This window comes from Fundulus heteroclitus, chromosome 1 (genome assembly GCF_011125445.2).
Source record: "Fundulus heteroclitus isolate FHET01 chromosome 1, MU-UCD_Fhet_4.1, whole genome shotgun sequence".
Classification (NCBI taxonomy): Eukaryota; Metazoa; Chordata; class Actinopteri; order Cyprinodontiformes; family Fundulidae; genus Fundulus; species Fundulus heteroclitus.
The window spans coordinates 10095564-10118421 of record NC_046361.1 but is presented as its reverse complement, the minus strand read 5'-3'; the positions used below and the strand labels follow the sequence as shown (position 1 = coordinate 10118421).

General features: G+C 39.8%; 1 protein-coding gene across 1 annotated transcript; it reads left to right on the top strand.

Moving 5' to 3' along the window:
• The first annotated feature begins 13440 nt into the window (after positions 1 to 13440).
• On the top strand, positions 13441 to 19821 carry hspb7 (heat shock protein family, member 7 (cardiovascular)). Its single transcript, XM_012861879.3, has 3 exons — positions 13441 to 13884; positions 19361 to 19485; positions 19574 to 19821. Exons 1-3 carry the CDS (start codon positions 13719 to 13721, stop codon positions 19751 to 19753), a joined length of 471 nt encoding a protein of 156 aa, XP_012717333.1. The 5' UTR covers positions 13441 to 13718; the 3' UTR covers positions 19754 to 19821.
• Positions 19822 to 22858: the final 3037 nt, after the last annotated feature.

Sequence of the window (22858 nt, the reverse complement as noted above, 5' to 3'; positions counted from 1 at the left end):
GCATTTCCATGTCACTGCAGCAATTTTCTCAACATTGAAAGTAATTAAATATTTTCTTAATTAAATTAACATTATTATTAAGCTGCTTTGTGTTTCACCATGTCTTATTTATTCAACTATGAAAACAGTTTTGTAGCCATAGGGCCTAGGATTATGTTTTTCCCTGCTATTAATATTTATTCATTTGTCTTTTTATCTAAATATATGTTTCAATTTCTCATTTGATTTTTTTTTCAACCAGCAGCTTGGTTTGCAAGCATATTATTTAAGTAATAATTAATAAAATAGTAAGATTTAGTTACAATGCTACAGATAAATACATCCTCTCGCATTACTGTAATATGGAATCCTTACTGAAGGCTGTTTTACTTTGTAATATAAAAAACAGAATATTTATGACAATTTTATGGCACAATTGAAAAGGCTGACTGTGTAAAAATGTACTAAGTAGCATAAATGTTATTATTGTCAGTTACTAGCACAACATTCTTTAGATTAAGCAGTGGGTAAAACATATTTAAAAAAATATATAAACTGAATGATTTCTGACAAGTTTGCAGAGGCCCCTCTTACACGGAAAGTTAGATATCATTGCATTATTTGTTTAATGTGATATAAAATAAGTTTTTGTTGTTTTTTGCCTGAGATTAGGATTACCTAACAACACCATACATCTTTTTGATAGGAAGAAGCTGCATGGCTATCTCTGTAGATAGCAGCAAGCAGATCAAGTGAGGACTCCTGGTGTACCCTGGGTACAGAGCCATAAACAATTACACTAATTAGCTTTCCTGCAAGTGTTCACTCCGTGATAAACGGCGTGTAAACCTGCGAGTGAGAGACCACAAGAGGTTTCATTACAGCTGTGCTGGCAGCTGTCATCCTTCTGAACAAATGACAAAGCACTGGGTCAGCTGGGAAACCTATATCCCGATGCTGAGGTGATAATAGAAGTGATGGGGACCAGTGCCTCCCAGAAGCCATTGTAGCCTTTTTACCATGAAGACTTTGGCTGATGGAAATGCTTTGTTTACTATGAAGGCACAATCACTTCTCAAACCCGTTATCAGGGCTGTGCTGGTTAGCAAGTATACTGGTCATACTGCAAAACTTGATTTGTTTGAGCTCTGAACTTTTGAAAGAAAAATAATGTTCTTCTCATAAAGCATTTGACAGATCAGCTTTGCAGAGAGGAGCCTTGTTATGTATTGTTTTTATACTGTCAAGTAGACTGAGAGCCAGACTCTTGTGGCAGTCAGCGCCTTTCCTGAAGACAGGTTTTACCTCTCCTCGTTGTGTGACAAGACTGAGATTCTAAAAAAAAAACTTCATCATCACCAGAACTGCTTTTGACGATTAGACTGAGAAAATTGTCTAAGGGTTCAAAATCCACCTGTAAATTAACTGTGGAGGTAATGACTGTCGCCTGCCTTGCTCCTTCACAGTGACTGTGGAAATCCAGCTGTTTTCTCCAGGCAGTCACCTTTATGTTTCATACCAAAGCAAACCTTCCAGCATCAACACCTTGGTTGCCGGCGTATCGAGGAATCATTACTGAAAACCACTTTCATGACTTCATAATCCAATTGGAACTAATATTGGTTTATGTTTAACATTTCCTTCACCCAATTTTTTAGTTTTGTCCCATTTATCGACTCTTGCTTCTGCTCGTTGCCCACTTTTTTCATTACTTCTTCCATTTCAAGGCCTACGCTCACATTTTCTTGTTCTACTTACTTTTAGAAACAAAGTGTTGCATTTAAATGATTATCTCTGCTGTCTCCTTTCCATCATTGAACTGCTTCAAAAATATTTTTTCTAAAAATAATACCACCCCCCACACACACACACACACACACACACACCAAAAAATACAAATAAATAAATTCATAAATTTTTTATCAGCCATCAAGAAGCCTGTAATTGTTTAATACTTTGTAGAAAATCAAAGTTTGGCCTCAGCGACCTGTGGAAGGTCAGGGTAATTATTGTTCACAGTTCACACCCTTTGTCTTTTTTTAACGAGCTGTGGCTAATGTCTGTCTTCCTCGCTTGTTTCTTCCTTGTATGCTTTTAATTAACACTTGCGTTATTTTTAGAGCCTTGAAATCAGCATGCTGGGAGCGTTAGCCACACAGTCTCTCCCACATTCATATATACAAATGGAGCGAACCTTTCTCCGTGTAAAACTTGTTTCCATGGAAGCAGCACACAGAGACAAAGAGCTTGATGAGAATCTTACGACCTCAATAATTTCCCCGCTAAAAAGATGGAAAGCAAATCAAATTAGATTATGAGGCACCATTTTTAAAACAAACACAAATACAGATTGTTTAAATGAACAAAAATAAAGAAATAAATATTTACAGAACCAAAAAAAAAATGAAAGAAAAAGTCTAACTATCCAGTATCAGCCAGGTTTTTTTTTCTGAGAGTGGAGGGAATTAAATGATGGCAAAATTTACAAGTGGAGCTTTAGCTCTTTATTGCTTTGTAACACAGTTAAGTGTCATTTAAAATTTTCCACAGATTGAACTAGAACTGAGTGTATAAGTGGGGAAGGATGGGGTTTTTGGGCCTGGATCTCATCTTGTGGTTTCTGAAGACATAATTTTACACAAGCAACAATTAATGAACATCACATTTTGTCCCTGACAATAGTGCTTCGTGCGTTGTAGTTAATGACATGGTTAATGGTTAATGTAAAGAAGAAATTATTCATACTCCTCGCGAGTTTAGGGTCAAAGTGATTTTCTAATCTTACCATCATTTTTCTGCTGACAGAAAGTGATGTTAACATTTGACGAATGGTTTGATTGTCGTAATGCCAATAATTTTCCATTGATTATTGAAAGGGATAAAAACAACTGCTATTGTTATATTAAAACATCAATAAAAACAGGCCTTTGTTCAAAACTGATTCTCCTTTTACAATGTTTCATTATCTTTTGAGAGACGCCTGTCTCATTCCCTATCAGAAACAAACTGCAGGAAAAAGAAATCAAATCTCACTTTGCTGTTCCTGTTTGGTATTAATGCTGCAGCACATCCATCTGCATCAGGAAGGACTTGCAGAGTATGCTGACCAATTTGGTGAATAATTATTGCTGAATGACTTTAAAAGAGGTATTCACTTCATATGTTACTTTTTTGTTCCTGTCTTATCATCATCCTAAATCTTCTTAGGCAGGTATGGGAATCGCTGTAATCTAGGAATGTTTTTGAAAATATGAATAATTATTGGAGGTTTTTTATCGATTTACAAAATGCAAAGTGAGCGAGGGAAAGAAAAAGCTACACCACATCAATATATTGATGTACTACCCTTTGCCTGCCAACCAGCATCACTTCTTAAAAGGTACACTTCCAAAATGTCAGGGATTTAGTAGGTTTGTAGTCAGGTGTACGATGGACCAGTTATACCAAACAGCTGCCGATGTTCATCAGTCTCTCATGTGTGTTGAAACAAACAGCTGTGTAGGAGGCTTAAAACTGGGTGAGGAACAGTCAGTTTCATGTGAAAGGTCCTGCGCTATGGTGAGGCTAAGCACAGCGACAAGACCCATGCTAGTTGTATTGCAACAGCAACGTCTGTCCCAGACAAATAGTTCACAGCAGACGGGGTGTTCAAGATGAGCTGTTTAAGTTCTTTTGAAGAAGCACAAAGAAACAGGCAGATGGAAAACGCATCACCATGAGCTTCCTTCGAAGTTGGAAGATGTGCAGCAGCAGAAATCAGAGGGATCCAGGTACACCCCTCTACTATCTGATGAGGTCTGGCCAGAGGTGGCCTTCATCGTAGGGTTGCAGCCAAAAAGACGCCTCTTCTTTTCGCTCGCTACATTTTGTTAATTGACGAGAATAATCTATTAACACTCCTATTGTTAAAAGCATTCTTAGTTTTTTTTTCATACCTAAAATTTTTGCACAGTACAAACAAAAACATGCAAAGAAGCTGCTTACATAGTGAAATATAAAGACATGTGTTGGTTATGGAGGTAAAATGCAATCTTTTTAAAACTCTGGATGTATATATATATATATATATATATATATATATATATATATATATATATATATATATATATATATAGGTTCTAAAATCTGCACCAAAAACCAGGGATCAGATGGCGGGCCTAACAACGGGTAAACAGCATGATGGAAACCAGCGGTGATTGAAACATCACTAATTTGGTGCAGGAGACAACATGAGATTGGAGCTCTGTGGTGTTTCGGCTTTACTTTCCCACTTTCCAGAGAGCAATTCACCTCAGTGCAAATCATTGCAAATTTAAATCGAAGACAAATCAAATCTGACAGGGTTTGTAAACTCAACTATGGCTCCTTTCCCCAAGAAGCGAGCCCAGAAATCAGGAACTGGAGAGCGAGGGTGAAATCGGGTTAGCTTGCAAGGGCAAAGTGCAAAATCAAAAACATAATGACTTTTGTGGTTACTTTGCCTCGATGTAGAATCTAAATGTCATGATCTAAGGCGTTGTAGCTGGACCAAAGTGCAGATAGGCAGGGAGCTCAATGAATAGAAATATTTCATGGAAAAATAAACATAACTTACAGAGAAAACCACTAGGAGGCAAGAGGCAGAGAACGAGGGTAGAAATACACACTTGGCCAGACGAGGCACAAACAGAGACAGAATAACAATCCAGCAAAGAAACAAGAACCGTCAGGAACTTAAAGGGGACTTTTAATGCAAAATACACCTTTTTATCCTTAAATACATTTTGCTGAGTACCTGGAGTCTCTAGGAATGCAGAAACCTTGAATTCAGTCTGTCCAGGTACAGCATATGTCATAATTTTGAGGTGTTTGGGTCTAGTTTTCATTTAGATTCATGTTTTTCTTTTCATTTATTATGTTTTATAAGTCTTGCCATATTCTGTAGTTGTTTTTTGCTATTTATGTTTTGCCATATAGGTTCACTTCTCCATGTTTAGAATTGTTAGATGTTTTTTTTTCCAATGCTAATGCATTTCTTTACTTTTTACCTTGTCGTTGATTCTTGCATTCATTTTTACTTGTAGTCTTGTGTTTGTGTTCTCAGTCAGATTGTGTCCTTGTATCTCTGTTCAGCTCCATTCATGTTTATTTTCAGTCTGTCCTCCTCAGCCATAGCCCGATCCAATTAGGCCTATTCAGTCCACATGTTGTACCTCTCATCTAAGTCATGCCAGCCACCTGTTTCCTCTGCTTTTATATACCAGCCTTTTCATTCATGCCTCACTAGTTTCAACTGTTTGCCACGCGACGTCTGTTTATTTCACATTTGCCATGCTCCAGTTTCCCCACGTATGAAGTTTTGTATTTAATTTCTTATTCAAAACTTTTTACCACACCATGCTGCCTCTGCCTGTTTGTCTGCGCCTCAGTCAGAACTGTGCCTTGACAGCGTAGATATCTTTATATTCTGCATGGGTTATATTTTTAAAACCATTTAGTTTTCGTCCCTATTATGTTTTACTTTTCTTTTTATAATTGTGTCACACTTTGGTGCTAAACTTTTAAACAAGGTCACGGACTTCCGAATTACCAATTTCACAAATCTTTCAACTTTTAATTTTCTTGGTGTGTTAACCCGCACAACTCATTACACCATCCCCCAGCAGACTACCAAAATGGCTAAATTGTGGTGTAGTGGAACGCTCTGCAACCTGAAGGGGGTGGGGTGTGAAGCACCTCCTTTAGATTTAAAGAGACAGCACCAAAACGAGTTGCTCTCAGAACGAAGGTAAGAGAGGAGCTGTGGGGCACCAATAGCAAGGATTTCAGACCAAAACATTGCAGTTCCACTTTATATAGACCAAAACTGAATGATTTCAAGTTGAAAAGGAATGGTTTATGATGATACATCCCTTTTATATAACGGGGGAAACAGGTGGGTGGCATTAGGGATAACGGGCAGACACAGATGAACTGAATGATCTGGATTGCAAGGTGGCAGAGCTCAGGAAACAGGAGAAAGCTGAGTAACATGAATGGAGCTCATAGAAAATACAAGAGAACTCAAATATACAAAGAACACAGGAATAAACTGGAAGATCTTGTAAAGAAATCTCCAAAGCGCCCAATATCATGACACTGAAGCAGAATATCCTCCTTCTCCTCTCTAGCACATAGAATAGTGAGAGTGAGAAATCTCTGGACTCACTGGTACACAACTTAGTGAACCATAATGAAAAGAGTAAAGATGGGTGTTTCAAATAAGTTTTTATTTTTCTTGAATGGAATAATTTCTAATTATTAGAATTTTGAGATAAATGTCCATTACGGGATTTGGAAAGTTGTCATTAAAATTAAGGATCAGTGTAAATTTCGCAGAAATCAATTAAGTCAGCTTCCCTTGACATCATGGATACACGTCTGTGTGCCTGAGTATGTAGGGGTTAGGTGTAAGCAAAACAGAAATGTATTTACGGGCACACACATGCAGGTCAGCATGGGGACAGCACTGAATCAGAGTATATATTACAATTCATCCTTTCACTGTTTTTCCATAAATTCAATCTTTTCCATCATTGCAGCTTTATTTGTTTACTTGAAGTGTCGATTTCGATCATTTCTCCTTAAAAAAAACGCCTCTGTTTTGTACGGTGGCCGTGAAGTGCCCACCACATTAACTAATCTCTAATCAGAACTACTAATTAAAAATCTCAACAACATATTCAAAACCACAACATTTGTAAAAACACAACAACATAACCTTGAAATAAACACAAATTAAAAAACACAGCAAGACATACACAATAGCATAATGATAACACAACATATATATAAAAAACAGGACAACAAAATAAACACAACATATAAAAAATTACAAACACATTACATTACATTTTCATACCCACAACAACATCTTCAAAAACACAATGATATTCACACATCGGAAGAAGTGGGTACCAGTGGGAAACACTAGACATCGCTGATTGGACGACGGCGCTGTTTGGCTTTTGAACCGGAAGTTATTCTGTCTGTAGCGGGTTTTTGACAATATGGATATAAAGGTGCGTTCACATTGAATGTGAATTCGGCCCCATTTTTCACATTTTTGCGTGCTGCCGCTCACCTGACATATTACCAGCAATTCACACAGCGGGCTACAAACCAGAACTATATTAGTAAAATGGCGCCATCTAGTGATGCTTTAACTTAACTGCCACTCCAGCCTTCTCACACACATTTGCAGGCTTCCTTTCTGGACTTGTCTCGGTAGTAGTATTTGATTCAGTCGTATAATCCGGGCCCACCGCAGACCGCCTCTATCAGCTTTTCTTCCATGTTGAATGAAAACAGCTTTGTCTCCACCGCAGTCCTTTACCCAATGTCACAGCACATCCAGGACCTGTTGTGGCGACACAAAAGTTCTGATTTTTTAACCCCAGCCACTGTCGCTTCGCATCCGTCGCAGGTGTGATGTCGCTCTGGGTTTGCTTTAATTGTCGAAATCGCGCCTTTTGCTTTGCAAAAAGCGTGCCTGTTGCCTTGCTTTGTGTCACATCGCTCCTGTGTTGCGCCTGTATGAGGGATGTCATGGAAATCTGACGCTCGGGCCACAACATTCGCATTTGGTGTGAAGACACCTTTATCAGTAACCTCCGGTTCAAAAGCCAAACGATGCTACCCTCCAATCATCGTTGTCTCATGTTTCCCACTGATGTGACTAATGCCATTGTGTTTTATAAGATGTTGTTGTGGCTTTGCAGATGAATGTTTTTATATGCTGTTGTGCTAATTACTTTATCAACTTTTTTTTAAAATATGTTGTGTTTTCATTATGTTATTGTGTTTCTCAATATTTTGTTGTGTTTTTTCATTCATATATTTCTTAATGTAATGTGTTTTTCAAGATGCTTTTGTTGTTTCGAATATGTTGTTGTGTTTTTTTTTTTATTTGTAGTTGTGTTTAGAGATTTGCTGATGTGGTTTGCACTTCAGGGCCTCTGTAGTTTTGTGTTAAACTGGAATATAGAATAACTAACCTGACTTTAGCCATGCAGTGTGTTTATTTCCACACACTCTGACCTACATAATCTGAATGCCCTAAGGTGGCAATCACTCTGGCTGCCTAGATAAGACGATCCTTTTATTAAAGTTGTGAAAGGTGTAATGATTTCCTGAGCTTGGCGACACAAGCCTCTTGCACCTTATGATGCAGTTTCCTTGAATCAGGCCAGTTGCTACGATACAATCTTTTCTGCTTTCCCTTCAGCTGCTCTTTTCTTCATGAAATACAACAAAGCAGGAGCCATCCGAAAAGAATAAGAAACTTGCATATCATTAAAGGGGGTTAATATTTGTGATTTTAATTCTGTGTCTGTAACATTAACAATTTAGCTAAAGCTAAACATCATTTAAACTAAATATGGATTAGGTTCATTGCAATGACATTTTAGGATACAACATTAATCTGGGGGAGTGTTGGCCGAGTGGTTAGAGCAGTGTGCTTGTGCTCTGAGAAGGATGCAAGTACCCGGTTCAATCCCAACTGCCTGCACTCTGGGTCCCTGAGCAAGACCCTCAACGTTTTTTAAACAGGCCAAAATTTCAATTACACAGTGCATTCTAGTGGAGTTTTTGAGTATTACAAGTCTAAACCAATTGGTAGAAAAGACTTAATAAGGTATGTCAATTTCAGTGTATGCCTGAGTTAGATATAAAGCTTCAAAATATGCTCTACCAATTTGTTGAGCAGAACGCTAAAGGGTTAAAATGGGGAAGAAAGGAGATTTAAGTGAGTGAGCCCACCCGGTTGTTGGTACCACATGGGCTGTTGATCTACTAGGATTTATGCACACTCAACTGTCTCTCAGTATTACAGAGAATGATTTGAGCGGGGGGCAGACAAGGCTCATTTCTACCAAGGTATGAGGAACCCATGTTGGAATGCACATGTCAAACCAGGAACCAGATGAGGGACACCAGCAGAAGACCAATCCAGGTGGCACTCAGTTAGGAAACTTTGGCTAATATTCATATAGATTCAGAAGTGATGACGAGAGATTGGCTCAAACTGTCTAGTCCAGTGAGGCATGCTAGTCTTGCTGCTCATAGAGTGGCCTACTGCCTCTACAATCACTAGAGCTCAATAATCATAGTGTTCCTTATACCTCACAGCTGGCAATTGCTTGCTCTAACTACTTAGTGGATAGTGTTACCAGAAGCATGTTGTGTTATCTTAACCAATTTGTAAAAAAAAAAAATCAAAAAAAAAATTCAACTTTGCTGAATTTTTATAACCCATTTAAATTTAAAAGTACACAACTGAACGTTTACCGCATTTTTGCACCATTATTATTTTACACTGCCAGAATTGAACTTTTCAAATGAATGCCTTTTTTGCACCAGTATTGTTTTGCACTACAAACATTGTTAAACATTCTTCTGCACACTTTAAAAAAAAAAAAAAAAACTGTTTTCTCCTGCATTGTTACATTCTTTTCACTGCTGCACTTTATATTGTAATGTTATCTTATTTCAATTGCAATCTCATTACATTTTCGTAAGCTGTATGCAACGAAATGTTGTTTTCTATGCACTCTGTACATACAAAATGACAATAAAGTTTGTCTAAGTCTAAGTCATGGTTTAGGGACAAAGTTAAGATTTGGGCTGTTTGGTGCAATAAAAGCTCAAATCGATCAGCCATTTGTGTTTTGTAAGTTTTAGGTGCTTTAATATCAGGCAGGACGAGGCATCCAATAGCATGACAAAGCTGCTAGTCGTTGATTTCAGGTATGAGGGGGGAAAACTTTAAATGTAAGGGGCAGGCAGGCTGAAGTGACAAGCCTTGAATAATATTATTAATCTTTATTGTATGGAAATGTGCCTGTGGGTTCACATGGTTGTTACAAACATTAAAAAAACACCCACAATAAATGACACAAAGCACAACAAGGTCACAAGCAGATAGTGGGCAAAACTTAATTCTGAATTTGTCCTATTACGTTTTTCACCAAAGATTTGGTTGATTATAAAACCCAACTTGAGTCCCAGCCACATAAACCGAGCATTTGGGTTCATGCTCTAACCCAGCAAGCGTTAGAGTGAATATTCCTCTTCGGAGAGCATTTCCAGCCTTTCTCATCCTCCTTTCTTTCCACTGTGCCCAATAATCTCCCATCAGTGGCGCATTTGTCACCCTGTCATCTTTGGCCAGCTTTTGAAGCCTCCCCATCAGCTCTCGTCCGTGCTTCACTGGGAACGCAGCCTGGTCACAAGCTTGATAATGTACTGTAAATACCCAGAGGTTTTCCTTTTTTTTTTGTAGTCTGTCTCCTGTTGGGTAATGTTTTATGATTCACAGGCTGAATTGCTTTCTGAAACAATCACGGCAGTTCTTGCGTTTCTATTTAAACATCAACAAAATAACATTCTATGTTCTGTATAAACCATGGTAGCGTAACAGATTACAGTGATTTCAGAGAGAGAGAGAGCAGCTTCACTTAAAAATACAGAATCGTCTGCTCCCTTAAAGGGCTTGAGTCTTAATATCAGCTTAAATTATAGGTAAACAGGACTAAAGCCACAGAGAAACAACAATATTCCTGTTGTCAGGAAACCGAGGGTGCTCTGCGTGTTCCCTGTTTGGGAGGAGGTGAGTTGCTAGGCTGGATTTAGACCCAGACCAGGGGGCTCTGTGCTCTGTGGTGATAAGGCTGAAATCAAATAATACTTAGTTGAGTGATCGGTAATGTCTGGTAACCTCACAGGCACCTTCAGCAAAGAGGTCTCCATTCGGCAGCGAACACCTGGGGCTTTTTAAAGATTATAATGGCAGACGTTTAATAAAACAAATCAGTGGCAAATCGATGGATCCGCTGCTGTGCCTTAAATTCCACATCCCTTAATGAAACTTCAAAGCTTGACTCAAACACACGCCTTCAAAGAGCCCATAAATGGATTTGAATGGATTAGCTGTCAGCGACACTAACTAGAAAAAAAAGGAGCAGCGAGCATTTTCTAATCATGACCGACTGCGCACCTCGTGCAGATATTAATAGACACCAAGTAATGTCACCACTAAGTCCCCTGTGCCTGCCTATAGGCTTTGTTTTCAAGCACATTCTTTCCATCTTTGTTTTGCTCTCAACTTATCTGCAGAGATATGAGACCGGGCTCCTTTTTTCTCCCCCCACTTTCTCGTTTACAGCGACGGAGACCGAGGAAACTGTATTTTCCCAGAGGATCAGCAGCTGGTAGCTTTTAGAGGCTTTAAAGTAAATCAGTCAAACAGGATGAAGTTAGTCACATTATGGTCAGTTTTTTTAATGTATATATACTTTTCAAATAAGTTCATATAAAACATATATGTTTGTACACTGAGATTTTTAGATTGTCTTTAAAACATTTTGAGAAACTAATCAACAACATTTTGAGTCAAACAGAAGCACACCTGTGGTCCATTTTAAGACAACGCCTCAAATACACTGCTTCTTCATGTGACATCCCAGAAACGTTAAATTAAATCAGCTACCTTACTATGTCAGGAAGAGAACGGTGAGCCTCCACTAGTCTGATTCATCCTTGGCTACAACGCTTCCTGATGTCTGGAGTTTCCCTTTCATCTGCTTCAATTATGTCTTTGCAAGTATGAATACGATTTGAATGAGCTGCCATTATGCTGTCCCGAAAGGAGACGGGTTCTGTGTCCAAGAAATTAACGTGTTAGTGTGAAATGTGTGAATCAATGCAGAACAAAGGCAACAGACCTCACAAAGATGCTGGTTGCAAGAAATCGTTTAAGGAAATGGGTTGAATGGTCATGCGGAGAGGAAGAAGCCATTACTCTAAAAGAGACATAAAAGGCCAGATTATAGACTGCAGATTCACACGGGAACAAAAACCTTCACATTTGGAGATCTGAAGGAACTAAGATTGAAGTGGTTGTCCATGATGACCAGAGTTACATTTGGAGGAAAATGGATGGAGCTTGTGAGCATGAGAACAGCTTCCCGACTTTAAAGATGGGAACGTCGGTGGCAGCATGCTGCAGTGGGGGTGTTTGGATCTTCAAAATGGACAATGGCCATACCCATACCCCGAGATCAATAATAAACGCATTAATGACAACAAAGTCAATGTTTTGAAGTGGCCATTACATAAGCTCTGATCTCAGTTCCTTTGAAAATTTTGTTGGATAGAGCTGAAAAGGTATGTGTGAGCAAGGTGACACACACACACCTGACTGAGTCTAACTACAGCTGTTGTATAGACTATAAATACCTCAACGTAAAAATTGATAAACATTTATTTACTTCTCATATCTCAGATCTTTTTTTTTTTTCAATGCCGTACAACGCCTTGCTCCCACCTCCTCTGTAACCTATCCACGGTTACAGAGATGCTATTTACATGAATACATCCGTCTGAACCTTGTTGGATGCCATCCACCCTTTGAGATATTATTGGTAATAACAATGAACTATAATGTACAAATCAATTCTAGACTATTGCCATCATGCTTGAAAACTTTTGCATTAACACTGCAGTCACAGCCGTGCAATCTTAGGACCACTTAACCCTAAACGCTCCACCTGGACGTTCTGTGCTGGACAAATAGTTCTCTTATGATGCTGCCGCGCAATCCCAGAACCTCCTGGAGCAATATCTAAAACTCTCCGGTAAAATCACTCTTTTAAAGACACTTGGAAGTTCCTTGGACATCGGCAGCTTTTCATGCTCTTGTGTTCTCATGTATGTTAGTTTTTTTTTTTTTTTTTGGGTGCACAGGTCCCTCTTTGATCTCAACAAGGCTAATCTGTATGAATAAGGATGAGATATAAAGGTAAATGTTGCATAAAAAAAAAACTTTTATTAAACTATATTTTGGGAAACCCCGCTGTGGAAACCCATACTTCATTTCCAGCCGTGTTTTTATTGTTAATCTGTTAGTGTGGTAAAAAAAAAAAAAAAAGCTTCACCACCGGACAGCATCTTTAACATTTAGTATTTATCGTACACGTGATGCAATTAATAAGCAGATGATTACCAAGTGAGAAGAGTGATAAAATAAACCCTCTCTAATGAGATCACATTACGCTGTAAAAAAACAGTGGACTGTAAGTCATTTGGTGGCAGCGCTGTCTCGGATCCAATTTCAGGTCAAAGATGTGGGGCTGAATGTTAAGAAAGCCGTAGATACAGACAGAAGGAGTGATGGAGTGCAGTGAGGGTTGGAGAGTGGAGAGAGAAGCTATTTTAGGGATGATGTGCCAGGAATGACAACTGTTGTACCCCCCCCCCACCCCCCATGCTCATTCCCTACCTCTCTCTGCCGGATCCCAGCCCCTCTCTCTCTCCCTCCCTCGCTTAACCCCAGGCCCTACATCACGCAGAACTTTTCCAACCACAGACTTTCCTCTTCATCCTTCTGTGCGTCTCATGATAAAAATAGAACACTGTTTGCCTTTTCCAAATGAGCTGTGACACACGGGCCACCTCCCAAACATGCATGAGGCTGACCCGTATATAAAGCCCAGGAGTACATCAGGCTTCAGGAGAGCCGGACGATCCGTCTTGACGAGGAAAAAGAAAAGAAGTAGACATAAAAGGAGATCATTTAAGAGAGGAAAAAAAGAGTTGTGTGATTTATTTTTAATATTTTGGCCTCCCAGAGCTGGCACAGGAAGAATCCGCGTCTCTCCGCCTCCTTCTTCCCTCCTTCTATTCTCCTCCTCTGCCTTATCCAGTACTTGCAACCATCCATGAGTGTGACCAACTCCTCCGCCTATCGATCGGAGCGCAGTTTCCACCAGACTTCGTCCTCAACCTCGTCCTCCTGCAACCCATACATGGAGAAGAGCCGGGGGCTGTTCGCTGAGGACTTTGGCTCCTTCATGAGGCCTGGGAGCGACGCGTTGGGATTTTCCAGTAAGTTGGAAGGGAACCTTAACGCCTCTAGAGCTCATTATGTTATGGAAAAAAAAAAAGAGTAAAAGCGCAGCTGTAACTGTGAAGGTGATGTATGCTTTCCCCTCGACAATAGTTAATATGGTGTGGTGTTTTTTTCCCCCTTTCAAAGCAGTGATAAAATACGTTGTAGGTAGCCGAGGCAGGACTGATATCTCATCTTGTTGATATGAGAGAACAAAATCATCCCAGTTTTCTTACGCACTTCTATGACCGAAATACAAAATAAGACATTTCAAAAAAGTGCCACATTTCACTTCAAAGTGTGTGGTTTGTCCCTGGGCTCAGTAATTCTCCAGGTGGTGTGAGCTGGTGGGGTGTTGGTGCACAGACCAGATTCAAGTGTCAAAATCTGACATGGGAACTTTAAATAAGCTCGTGGATTGTGTGCTCTATAGGTCCAAGGTCACAGCAGTGTTGTTTGAAACTCTACACCTATAGCATCCCATAGGATGAGTACACACCACAGCATGGTATGCCTTGTGAAAGCCTCCGCACCGCTTGAACTTGAACGAGTGACGGGTTTTTGTGGTAGACAAACACAAAGTAGTGCATAAACGTGAAACGGAAGCAAATGTTTTCAGCTTTTCTTTTTTAACCAGTAAAAATCCAAAAAGTGAGGTGTGCACACATGTATTCTTCCCTCTTTAATCTGATACCCCCGAATAAAATCCAGCGCGACCTTAGGCCTTGAAAAGTCTTAATAACAGAAGTGAACAGTCGACATCAGTAAGACCAGGAAGCACAGCAGGTCAGCGATAAAGTTGTAGAGGAGTTAAAAGCAGGGTAAGGTTTTTAAATAACCTCCTGCGACACTTGAAAATGGACAGACCATGGCAGAACTGCAAACCTGGGATGGGAGAGCATGAATCTGGAGATCATCAGCCCATGTGGGAGAATTTGCCAAGAAAACAATTTGTTTTCTATTCATACACTCAGCTAACCTTACCTTTATGGAATAGTGGCAAGAGTAAAGCTGTCATGGGCTCGACACACGGGGAGCGACGTCACTGCCTCTCCATTCATTTCCTACGGAACATGTGCCATGAGGCGACAATTACCTGCCCTCCTCCAGCAAAGCGACCAGCGAGCTTCTACACGTATATGGACTTGGTATTACTGCCATTTCTCTGGATCAGCTGTGAAGTGCGCCCTTGAAATGTCTCCTTATCTGTTATATAGGAGGAACCCGATTGCATTTTTCTTCTGTAGAGTAGACATAAAAGCAAGATTTCAGTCAATTCCAGCTAAATCTTTTGACTCTTCATCCCTGTTGGTCAGGGACTGCTTTGAAAATAATCAAAGGCCGTCCAGTTTCATTATCAAGAAAATTTCTGGGAAACAAGCGATCCAACAGTACGATTTCAAATGCTGTCGTCGCAGCCCGTGTGTTGCGTTTTCACCCTGGTGGCAATGAAAGCCATTAGTCACTGTCGGTGGTTGCTCCCTGTGTGTCGAGCCCACAGGAAGTAAGAAGCTGGAAGTAGGTATTATGGTCAGATGATGCTAAAATTAAGCTTATTTTTTCCCCTATATGCAAAATGCTACTTATTAAGAAAAGCTAACTCTGCGTATCATCCTGGATATATCATCTTAAAGGTGATATAGGGTAGTGGCGGCATCATGCTTGGGGATATTTTTCTCTAGTGGAGAAAGAGAAGCTGGTTACAGTTGGGAGGCTGAAGGGGCCAAATGCAGGATGATGCTGAATGAAAACCTGTGAGGGGCTGCAAAAGACTTGAGACTGGGGTGGAGGTTTACTTTCCAGAACGGCCTGTACTTGTATAGCGTTTATAGAGTCCTGAGAACCCAAAAGCGCTTTCCACGACATTCAGTCCATCACCCATTCACTCACACGCTGATGGTGGTAAGCTACATGTTCGCCGATGCTCTCCGTCGACTCTGATTGAGTTTGAGCAAAGAATGGGCAATAATTACCGCGCACAGTTTGTAGAGAAGACTTGCCACTGTAACCGCAGCAAAGGGTGGTTCTACAAAGTATTGACTCCGGGGCGCTGAATACAACAGCACAGATTTTTATTTGCAGAAATATTCAGAAAAACATGTCGTTATTCCTACACTTTCGCACAAAATCCCAAGGAAATGCATGAACGTTGGTGACAGTAACATTTGCAAGCTACAGTAGCAGCCTCAAAGCAGTAAGTCCTGGACAGACTCCCGACTGTGTGACTTCACACACCGAGTATCTGGGATGACGTCTGCATGAGAAATGAGTAGACGGTTGCTGGGTGATCAGTGTCTACACACACACACACACACACACACACACACACACACACACACACACACACACACACACACACACACACACACACACAGACAAAGTTATAATGATGTCACTTACTGAAAGTACCCTCCACGACACTGAGACTCATGTGACACAGTATTTCAGTGAGGCCAGAAACCAAGTGACCATGCCAGACACAAAAAAATACCCAGTCATTCTTTTCTGCTACAACAATCCTGTTTTCAGTGTTTCCTTCAATGGACCAGTTGTTTTCTTAAAGCTACACACCACTGCGTACATCGTGACAAAGTTCTGAAACCTGGGTCTAAAATTCCTTTCAGCTCTACTTATTTATTTTTGATCTTAGCCACATTGTATTTTTTGTAGATTCTACAGAGAAAAGCTGTGCACGTGCAGGAAAAAGCCTACCCCACTCTGACTGATCGATATCGGGAAGATGAGCCATCGTTGCCCATTGTCGTGGTGTCTGTCATGTATAGACGGAGAATGGGCGATCGAAAATAAACAAACCTCTGAGCCCACAGCTGATAATCTCGAAGCTGAACTTCAAAGCAGCTCTGCTATTGTTTGGGTGACTGATGCCAGCTTGTTATTTTGAAGATCGCACCCAATGAGTTTTTTTTTTATACTGGACATATGGGCAGTTGCCCAGAATGGGGAGCACACAAGCGCTTGATGAAAAAATGTGTAACTTATGTGCGAGTTGCCCCTTGAACAAGTTATTTATGGCTTTTATGTCTATGCAGTCAGTGGAGAAGAGTCATCCTCTGCTTGCTGTGGAGAATATGGAGACTATTTGACCTGCGTTGTGCAGTTTATCTGCTTGTGCATGTTATCCCGCCTTAGAATTTACGTGGGCGATTAGTTGCATTTAGATTGGTTTGGTGATGGCAGAAGAATGTCCACAATGTCTTTTGCTTTTGTTCTGGGGTTTATTCACACATTTCACACCTAAATGCATTGATCTCTCTGACACAGAACCTGGCACCTGTATAAACAGCTTGATGGTTGTATGTTGATGGTCTTTTTTACAACCCAATGATTAATCAGACTTGTCCACTAATCTGTCCCTGATATCTTGTCTCATATGTCTTTAGATTACTCCATGAGGTCATACAAGAAAGCATTGTGTTTGTAGAGTTGTCTTAATACGTCCATAGGTGTATTTCCATTTAACTCTGTTGCTGTGAATAACCCTTGCAAAATCTGACAAATACATGGCATTCATGATGAAATTCTTCTAGATTATGTTATAAAAACTCATTTTGACAATTTTTTTTAGAGTTTGTATAACCTCTCTCTCTCTCTCTCTCTCTCTCTCTCTCTCTCTCTCTCTCTCTCTCTCTCTCTCTCTCTCTCTCTCTCTCTCTCTCTCTCTCTCTGTATTCTGACCTTTACTTTAGGAAATAAGTTTTTTTCATCCTAAATGACTCAAAAAATGTGGTCTTTTACAAGAATCATTATTTTTTTATGTTTTATCAGATTTTTTATCATCGTTTAAAGTTAGAAACAATAGAAATGCTTGAATTCTGAAAAAGTTTTTTCTTCCTGAAACTTTGTTTGCTCTTTCACTCTCTTTCACTCCAAGATCTGACCATTTTTAAAAAACTGTTTGTTTGGCTCACTTTCCCTTATGAATCCCTGACCAATAAAAGAGCTCCTACACTCCACCCCCAGACTAACATTTTCTTTGTAACAGACATTTTGGCAAAGGACTAATTTTAAACTGAATTCACAAAGACACAGTTTGTTCCAGTTTCTATAGGGAATAGATAGAATATGTTACGGATAGCATGGAAAATAGTACTGTAGCACCATAAGAGTGAATCCCAAGGAACTGCTTAACAAACCTTGGCCTACAGTTGCTGATCAACTTGAGGATATTTGCCAGATGTTTCCAGTATAACAAAGACATGACTCTAAGATACTATTTATATCCTGTTCATCATTTTCTGCAGGTATTTATTTCACCCCTCGTCCACTTTTCTCACGTTTGGTGTTCTTTTGCTGATGGACTTTCATGCAACAGATCTGAAATGATGAACCCATGAAAAACTTATTTTGTCTTTTAATTTTTCTGTTTCTGGTAAAGTGGCTGGGGCTAGAGGTGAAAGAAAAGGACCACGTGTGTTATGTTAATTCATTTCAAAATGGTGGTTGAGGTCATTAAAACTGAAAAGACACATGATTCCTGGTCACAGCATTGTGAGTAGATGTTGAGTACTCCGCGACCCCATGAGGGATAAAGTGGTTCAGAAAATGGATGGATGGATGTTGAGTACTGTCTTTTGTTGTGGACGCTGCCAAAGACAAGAGAAACACAAAGTATTTCACAATTTCAGGCCACAGAGACAACTTAAAAAGCATCTTCTCTATGGTCCCTGATATGGAGCTTTACATAACCCCTCTAGTGTTGTATATCAATGATTGTAATGACAGCTCTGTAGCGAAAAGGACAAAATCTACAAGGTGCTTACGTTATTTACCAGTGTGTCTTTCTTACGTGACAATGGTCATTTGAAGGCAAGTTTTCTTTGGTTTTCACTTGAAATATTTAGAGTTTTATTTCTTTTTTTGTTTCCAGCAACACTCTATAGTCCACAGATTCTTTTGGATATAAGCAAGGCTCCTATACGTTAATGTAACAAAAAGGCTAGATGTCTTAAAATCACTGCATATCAAAGATGCCTCCAATCAAAAGAAATAAGAAGTCGTTTTCAGCTGCAGAACTGTTTCGTAGGTCTGACTTAGTCGGCTTCCTCGGTTTATACAGAAGTATCCAAGGACAAGATACTGGATCCCATATATATATATATATATATATATATATATATATATATATATATATATATATATATATATATATATATGGGTTCCAGCAGAGTGGCCAGAGGCGACGAGGTCTCCATGCCGTTTCACATCAAGGTGACAGGAAGCCATTACTCAGAATAAGTTTGAAAATCTCTAATAATCAAAAAAAGGTATACATCTAAAAGGTCTTTAGTAACATGTATAAGAAGTATTAGTGGTGCCAGTAATTATGCCACTGGTGTTAAGAGCAATTATTTGACATGGAACCCTTTAACAAGGGCACCAGCACCTTCAATCTGTTAAATTGTACTTTCTTGAAATCAAACACATTTCATGATCTTTATCTGGTGGTTTCAGGTGGATCTGGAAATATCAAAACTGTTGATGATTCGTACCAGTTCACAGTCGACGTGCAAGACTTCTCTCCAGAGGATGTGATCGTCACGACATCTAACAATCAGATAGAAGTCCGCGCAGAAAAGGTGAACAGTGTATTGGTGCTATAGCATCAGAAACCAAACCCCCGAAATACATCATTTGCCCACTATAACAGCTTATCTCTTTTTGCAGTTGGCCCAGGATGGTTCAGTCATGAACACTTTCACCCACAAGTGCCAACTTCCCGAGGATGTCGACCCCACCTCTGTGACATCGTCCTTGGATCCGGAGGGCACTCTGACAGTCCGAGCACGCAGACAGCCGGCCAAACATGAGCTCGTACAGACCTTTCGCACCGAGATCAAAATCTAGAGACGGACCGACTTCCTCTGCACCAACCCTACGACTTCTTCTGTCTTTAAAGCTAACCCCTGTGTTTTTGTCCTTCCTGTTATTCTTCCACTTCAACCACTGCTCTCATGGAGCTATTTCCACGTCCTGCAATGGATGAGGATGTGATTTGTCAGACACAGACACAAGAAAGTCAAATCAGCAGTTCAGATCAACAGACAGGTTGAAACACCAGAAGCAGGTACATGAACTTACAGACACCAGGAGAATAACTGGTACACACCCCCTCCCCCTCCCCCACACACACACACACATCAGTTCAACTCTCCTTTTACAACTTCATACCCGTCTCCAAATTGCCTATCTGACATTTGTTTCAAGGGCATAGGAAGACATAGTTCCATAGAAATACAATTTGGCAGACACAATTTAATCATAAGCTAAGCCCTCTTCAAGAGAGCCACAGCTTTCACTCGCCATATAATCGTACATTCACAGCACAGCTAAAGAACCAACGTCCACCTCACACACCTCAGCATGCCGGATGCTTGACCCCAAAAGGGAAACTGATGTCATGACCTATAGTTATAGATTAATTGGCGATACTCAAGAAGCATTGAAAATTCATCCCCAGATGGAAAATTGCACCTTAAATATAAACCAAAAAAAAAAAAAAATCAAGATGGTGATGCAATAGCATGAATAACATACCCCATCTTCACACAGGAGAACACTGTAAATTCCTCAACCCTGATCCTAATACAAATTCCCTGTTCAGAATCGATGCATCTCATACTTCAAAAGATGCAGAAGTGAGGAATCCAGGTTCAGAAAGTTAAAAGCCGGTCTAAGGATTAGTTCCAACCATTTGCATTTCCAGCTCCACAGCATAGACAGTGCCTCCATCCCAATACCCTTATAGAGCAGGGACTCTTTAGCCAAAGCAAAAGTGTGTTAGTGGTCACCATAATAAGGGCTGTCCGAATAGGGCAGTCAGTAAGGAAGGAGGTAGGAAAAGTAGTCTGTATGCTCCCTCCCACGGCTAGTTTTGCCTAGGAACCCAACGACATCCCTTACCGGCTCCATGAAGCCTTAAGGTATCCCACAATCCTTTATGTGACATGGCGTATCAGCAAAGCCCCCTCACGGAAACCAACGGAAATGTCCGGAGAGAATGGGCACACTTTGTAGTTCATTTTCAGCAGGCTGTAAGCGCGGATTTGACTCTCATCATCATCCATGTGTGTTTCTGTCACGTAATGACGTCGGAGTTAAAGGGTGTCCGAATTCGGCACAGCAGACCGAAGCTCCTTTCCTACCCATGACAGAGTTCTTACTGTTGACCCTGTGAAAGGTCGAGGAACAGGAGCCAGGAGCAGGAGCTAGAAGCTATTATTAAGGGTATTCAGATGGAGCCGTCAATTAAAATCAGCTGGTTAAGCGAACAGGCAGGGTTTTTACTTTCCTGAAGCTGGATTCCTCCGCCTCTGCAGAGATGCGACAAAACTTGGTGTTTAGACAAAGTGCAATTCATGTGTCATGTTTTAAACTATATAACACACATCTTCAGTACACCAGCATGCATGGAAAGATGGGAACGTTGTGGCAGCGGCTTAGCTCAGGTCCCTCATCAAGTTTAGAAATCAACCACTCAAGTCACATAACGCTATGCTAATTCTGTTTTTTTTTTTTCATCAATACTAATTTATTGTATTTTATTTCTGTTGCTAAACTTACATTAAACCTGACTGCAAATAAATGTCCTGTTCTGTGAGACTTGTTTTTTTTAACAAAACAAAGAAGTTGCACTAATTAGGCTTTTTTCTGACTTCAGAAGCAGAAAATTAGCTTAACCATTTTTATTATTTCCGTGAAAATTGAGGAGCCACAAGTGGCAGTATTATAAATCTTGGCCCTTGTTTGGCTTTTTTGGAAATATTTATGAATCTTCTGGTTCCTTTCCTATTCAGTAATTTAATACTTTCAGTTCGGGGGCACTCAGCGGACATTTGCCCCGGACCTAAAACTTAATGTCAACACCACACGACCCGCCTATTCATCCAGTTTATTATGCTCTACTTTATCCAGTTTACTGTCCCACTGGTTAGAGCCTTTTCCAGCTCACAGTGGGGGAGACAGAGCTGGGAAACCCCACTTCTCCTGTCACCTCCAGACCAACTCACTTTCTATGGACGACTGGAGCAAACTGAAACACCTGGATTAAAAATGTCGGACTATCCTTCACCACAACTTTGAATAAGGAAAATATCCAGACAAAGATGTGCAGACGTGTGGACAGTGACGACCACAAGGCAGCTATTCTCAAAAGTAATCCGAGACTGAGTTTCAATTCAGTTACTGCTTAGTGAATATGACGGGCTTCGGTTCAGCTTTTGTGAAAATGTCATCGTGAATCCCGTACTCCTTCTCTGAAAAAACTGAAAGAAACTATTCAAGGTTAAATATTTAAAAAGGTACTTGCTTTGATTTTCCTTGGCTGTACAGCAGCCCCTACACATTTTAACCACCAACAAAAATATTTGTAAAGACTCTTAAAATAAATATATATGCTTTATTATATATAATTTCAGAATCTAACGCAAAATAATTTAGAAAATAATTTGGAAAATGCAACCACTAATTTGGGTACATTCATTTGGTTTGAAAAAATAAATCCAGCAATAATAATAGCAACCACATTACCACATTTATGGACACTCCAAACAAGTCAATATGCAGTAACTTTAATGCATAATTTACTTTGTTAAATTGATCAGAGTGTCAATAAACCTTTAGCCAATAATTCATTACTTTATTTTATGTATAATGTATAAAGATTATGTGAAACTGGTCAATTTCTCTTATTCAGTCTTCAAAATAAGAAAGAGAACATGGCCACAAAAAAAAAAAAAATACAATAGCTGCATGTCTACATGCCTACATATCTACAGTCACAGCATTGATTAAAATTTGTAAAAAAAAAATGTTATTAACAAGACTCAACAAAGACCACAAAGCACGTTCAGGAGAATGGCAAGGGAGGAAAATATTTCTTCAGCTGGAGGAAAAGGTGATTTAATTTTATGTTTTTTTATACACCATTACTAGTGGTGCCAATAAATGTGG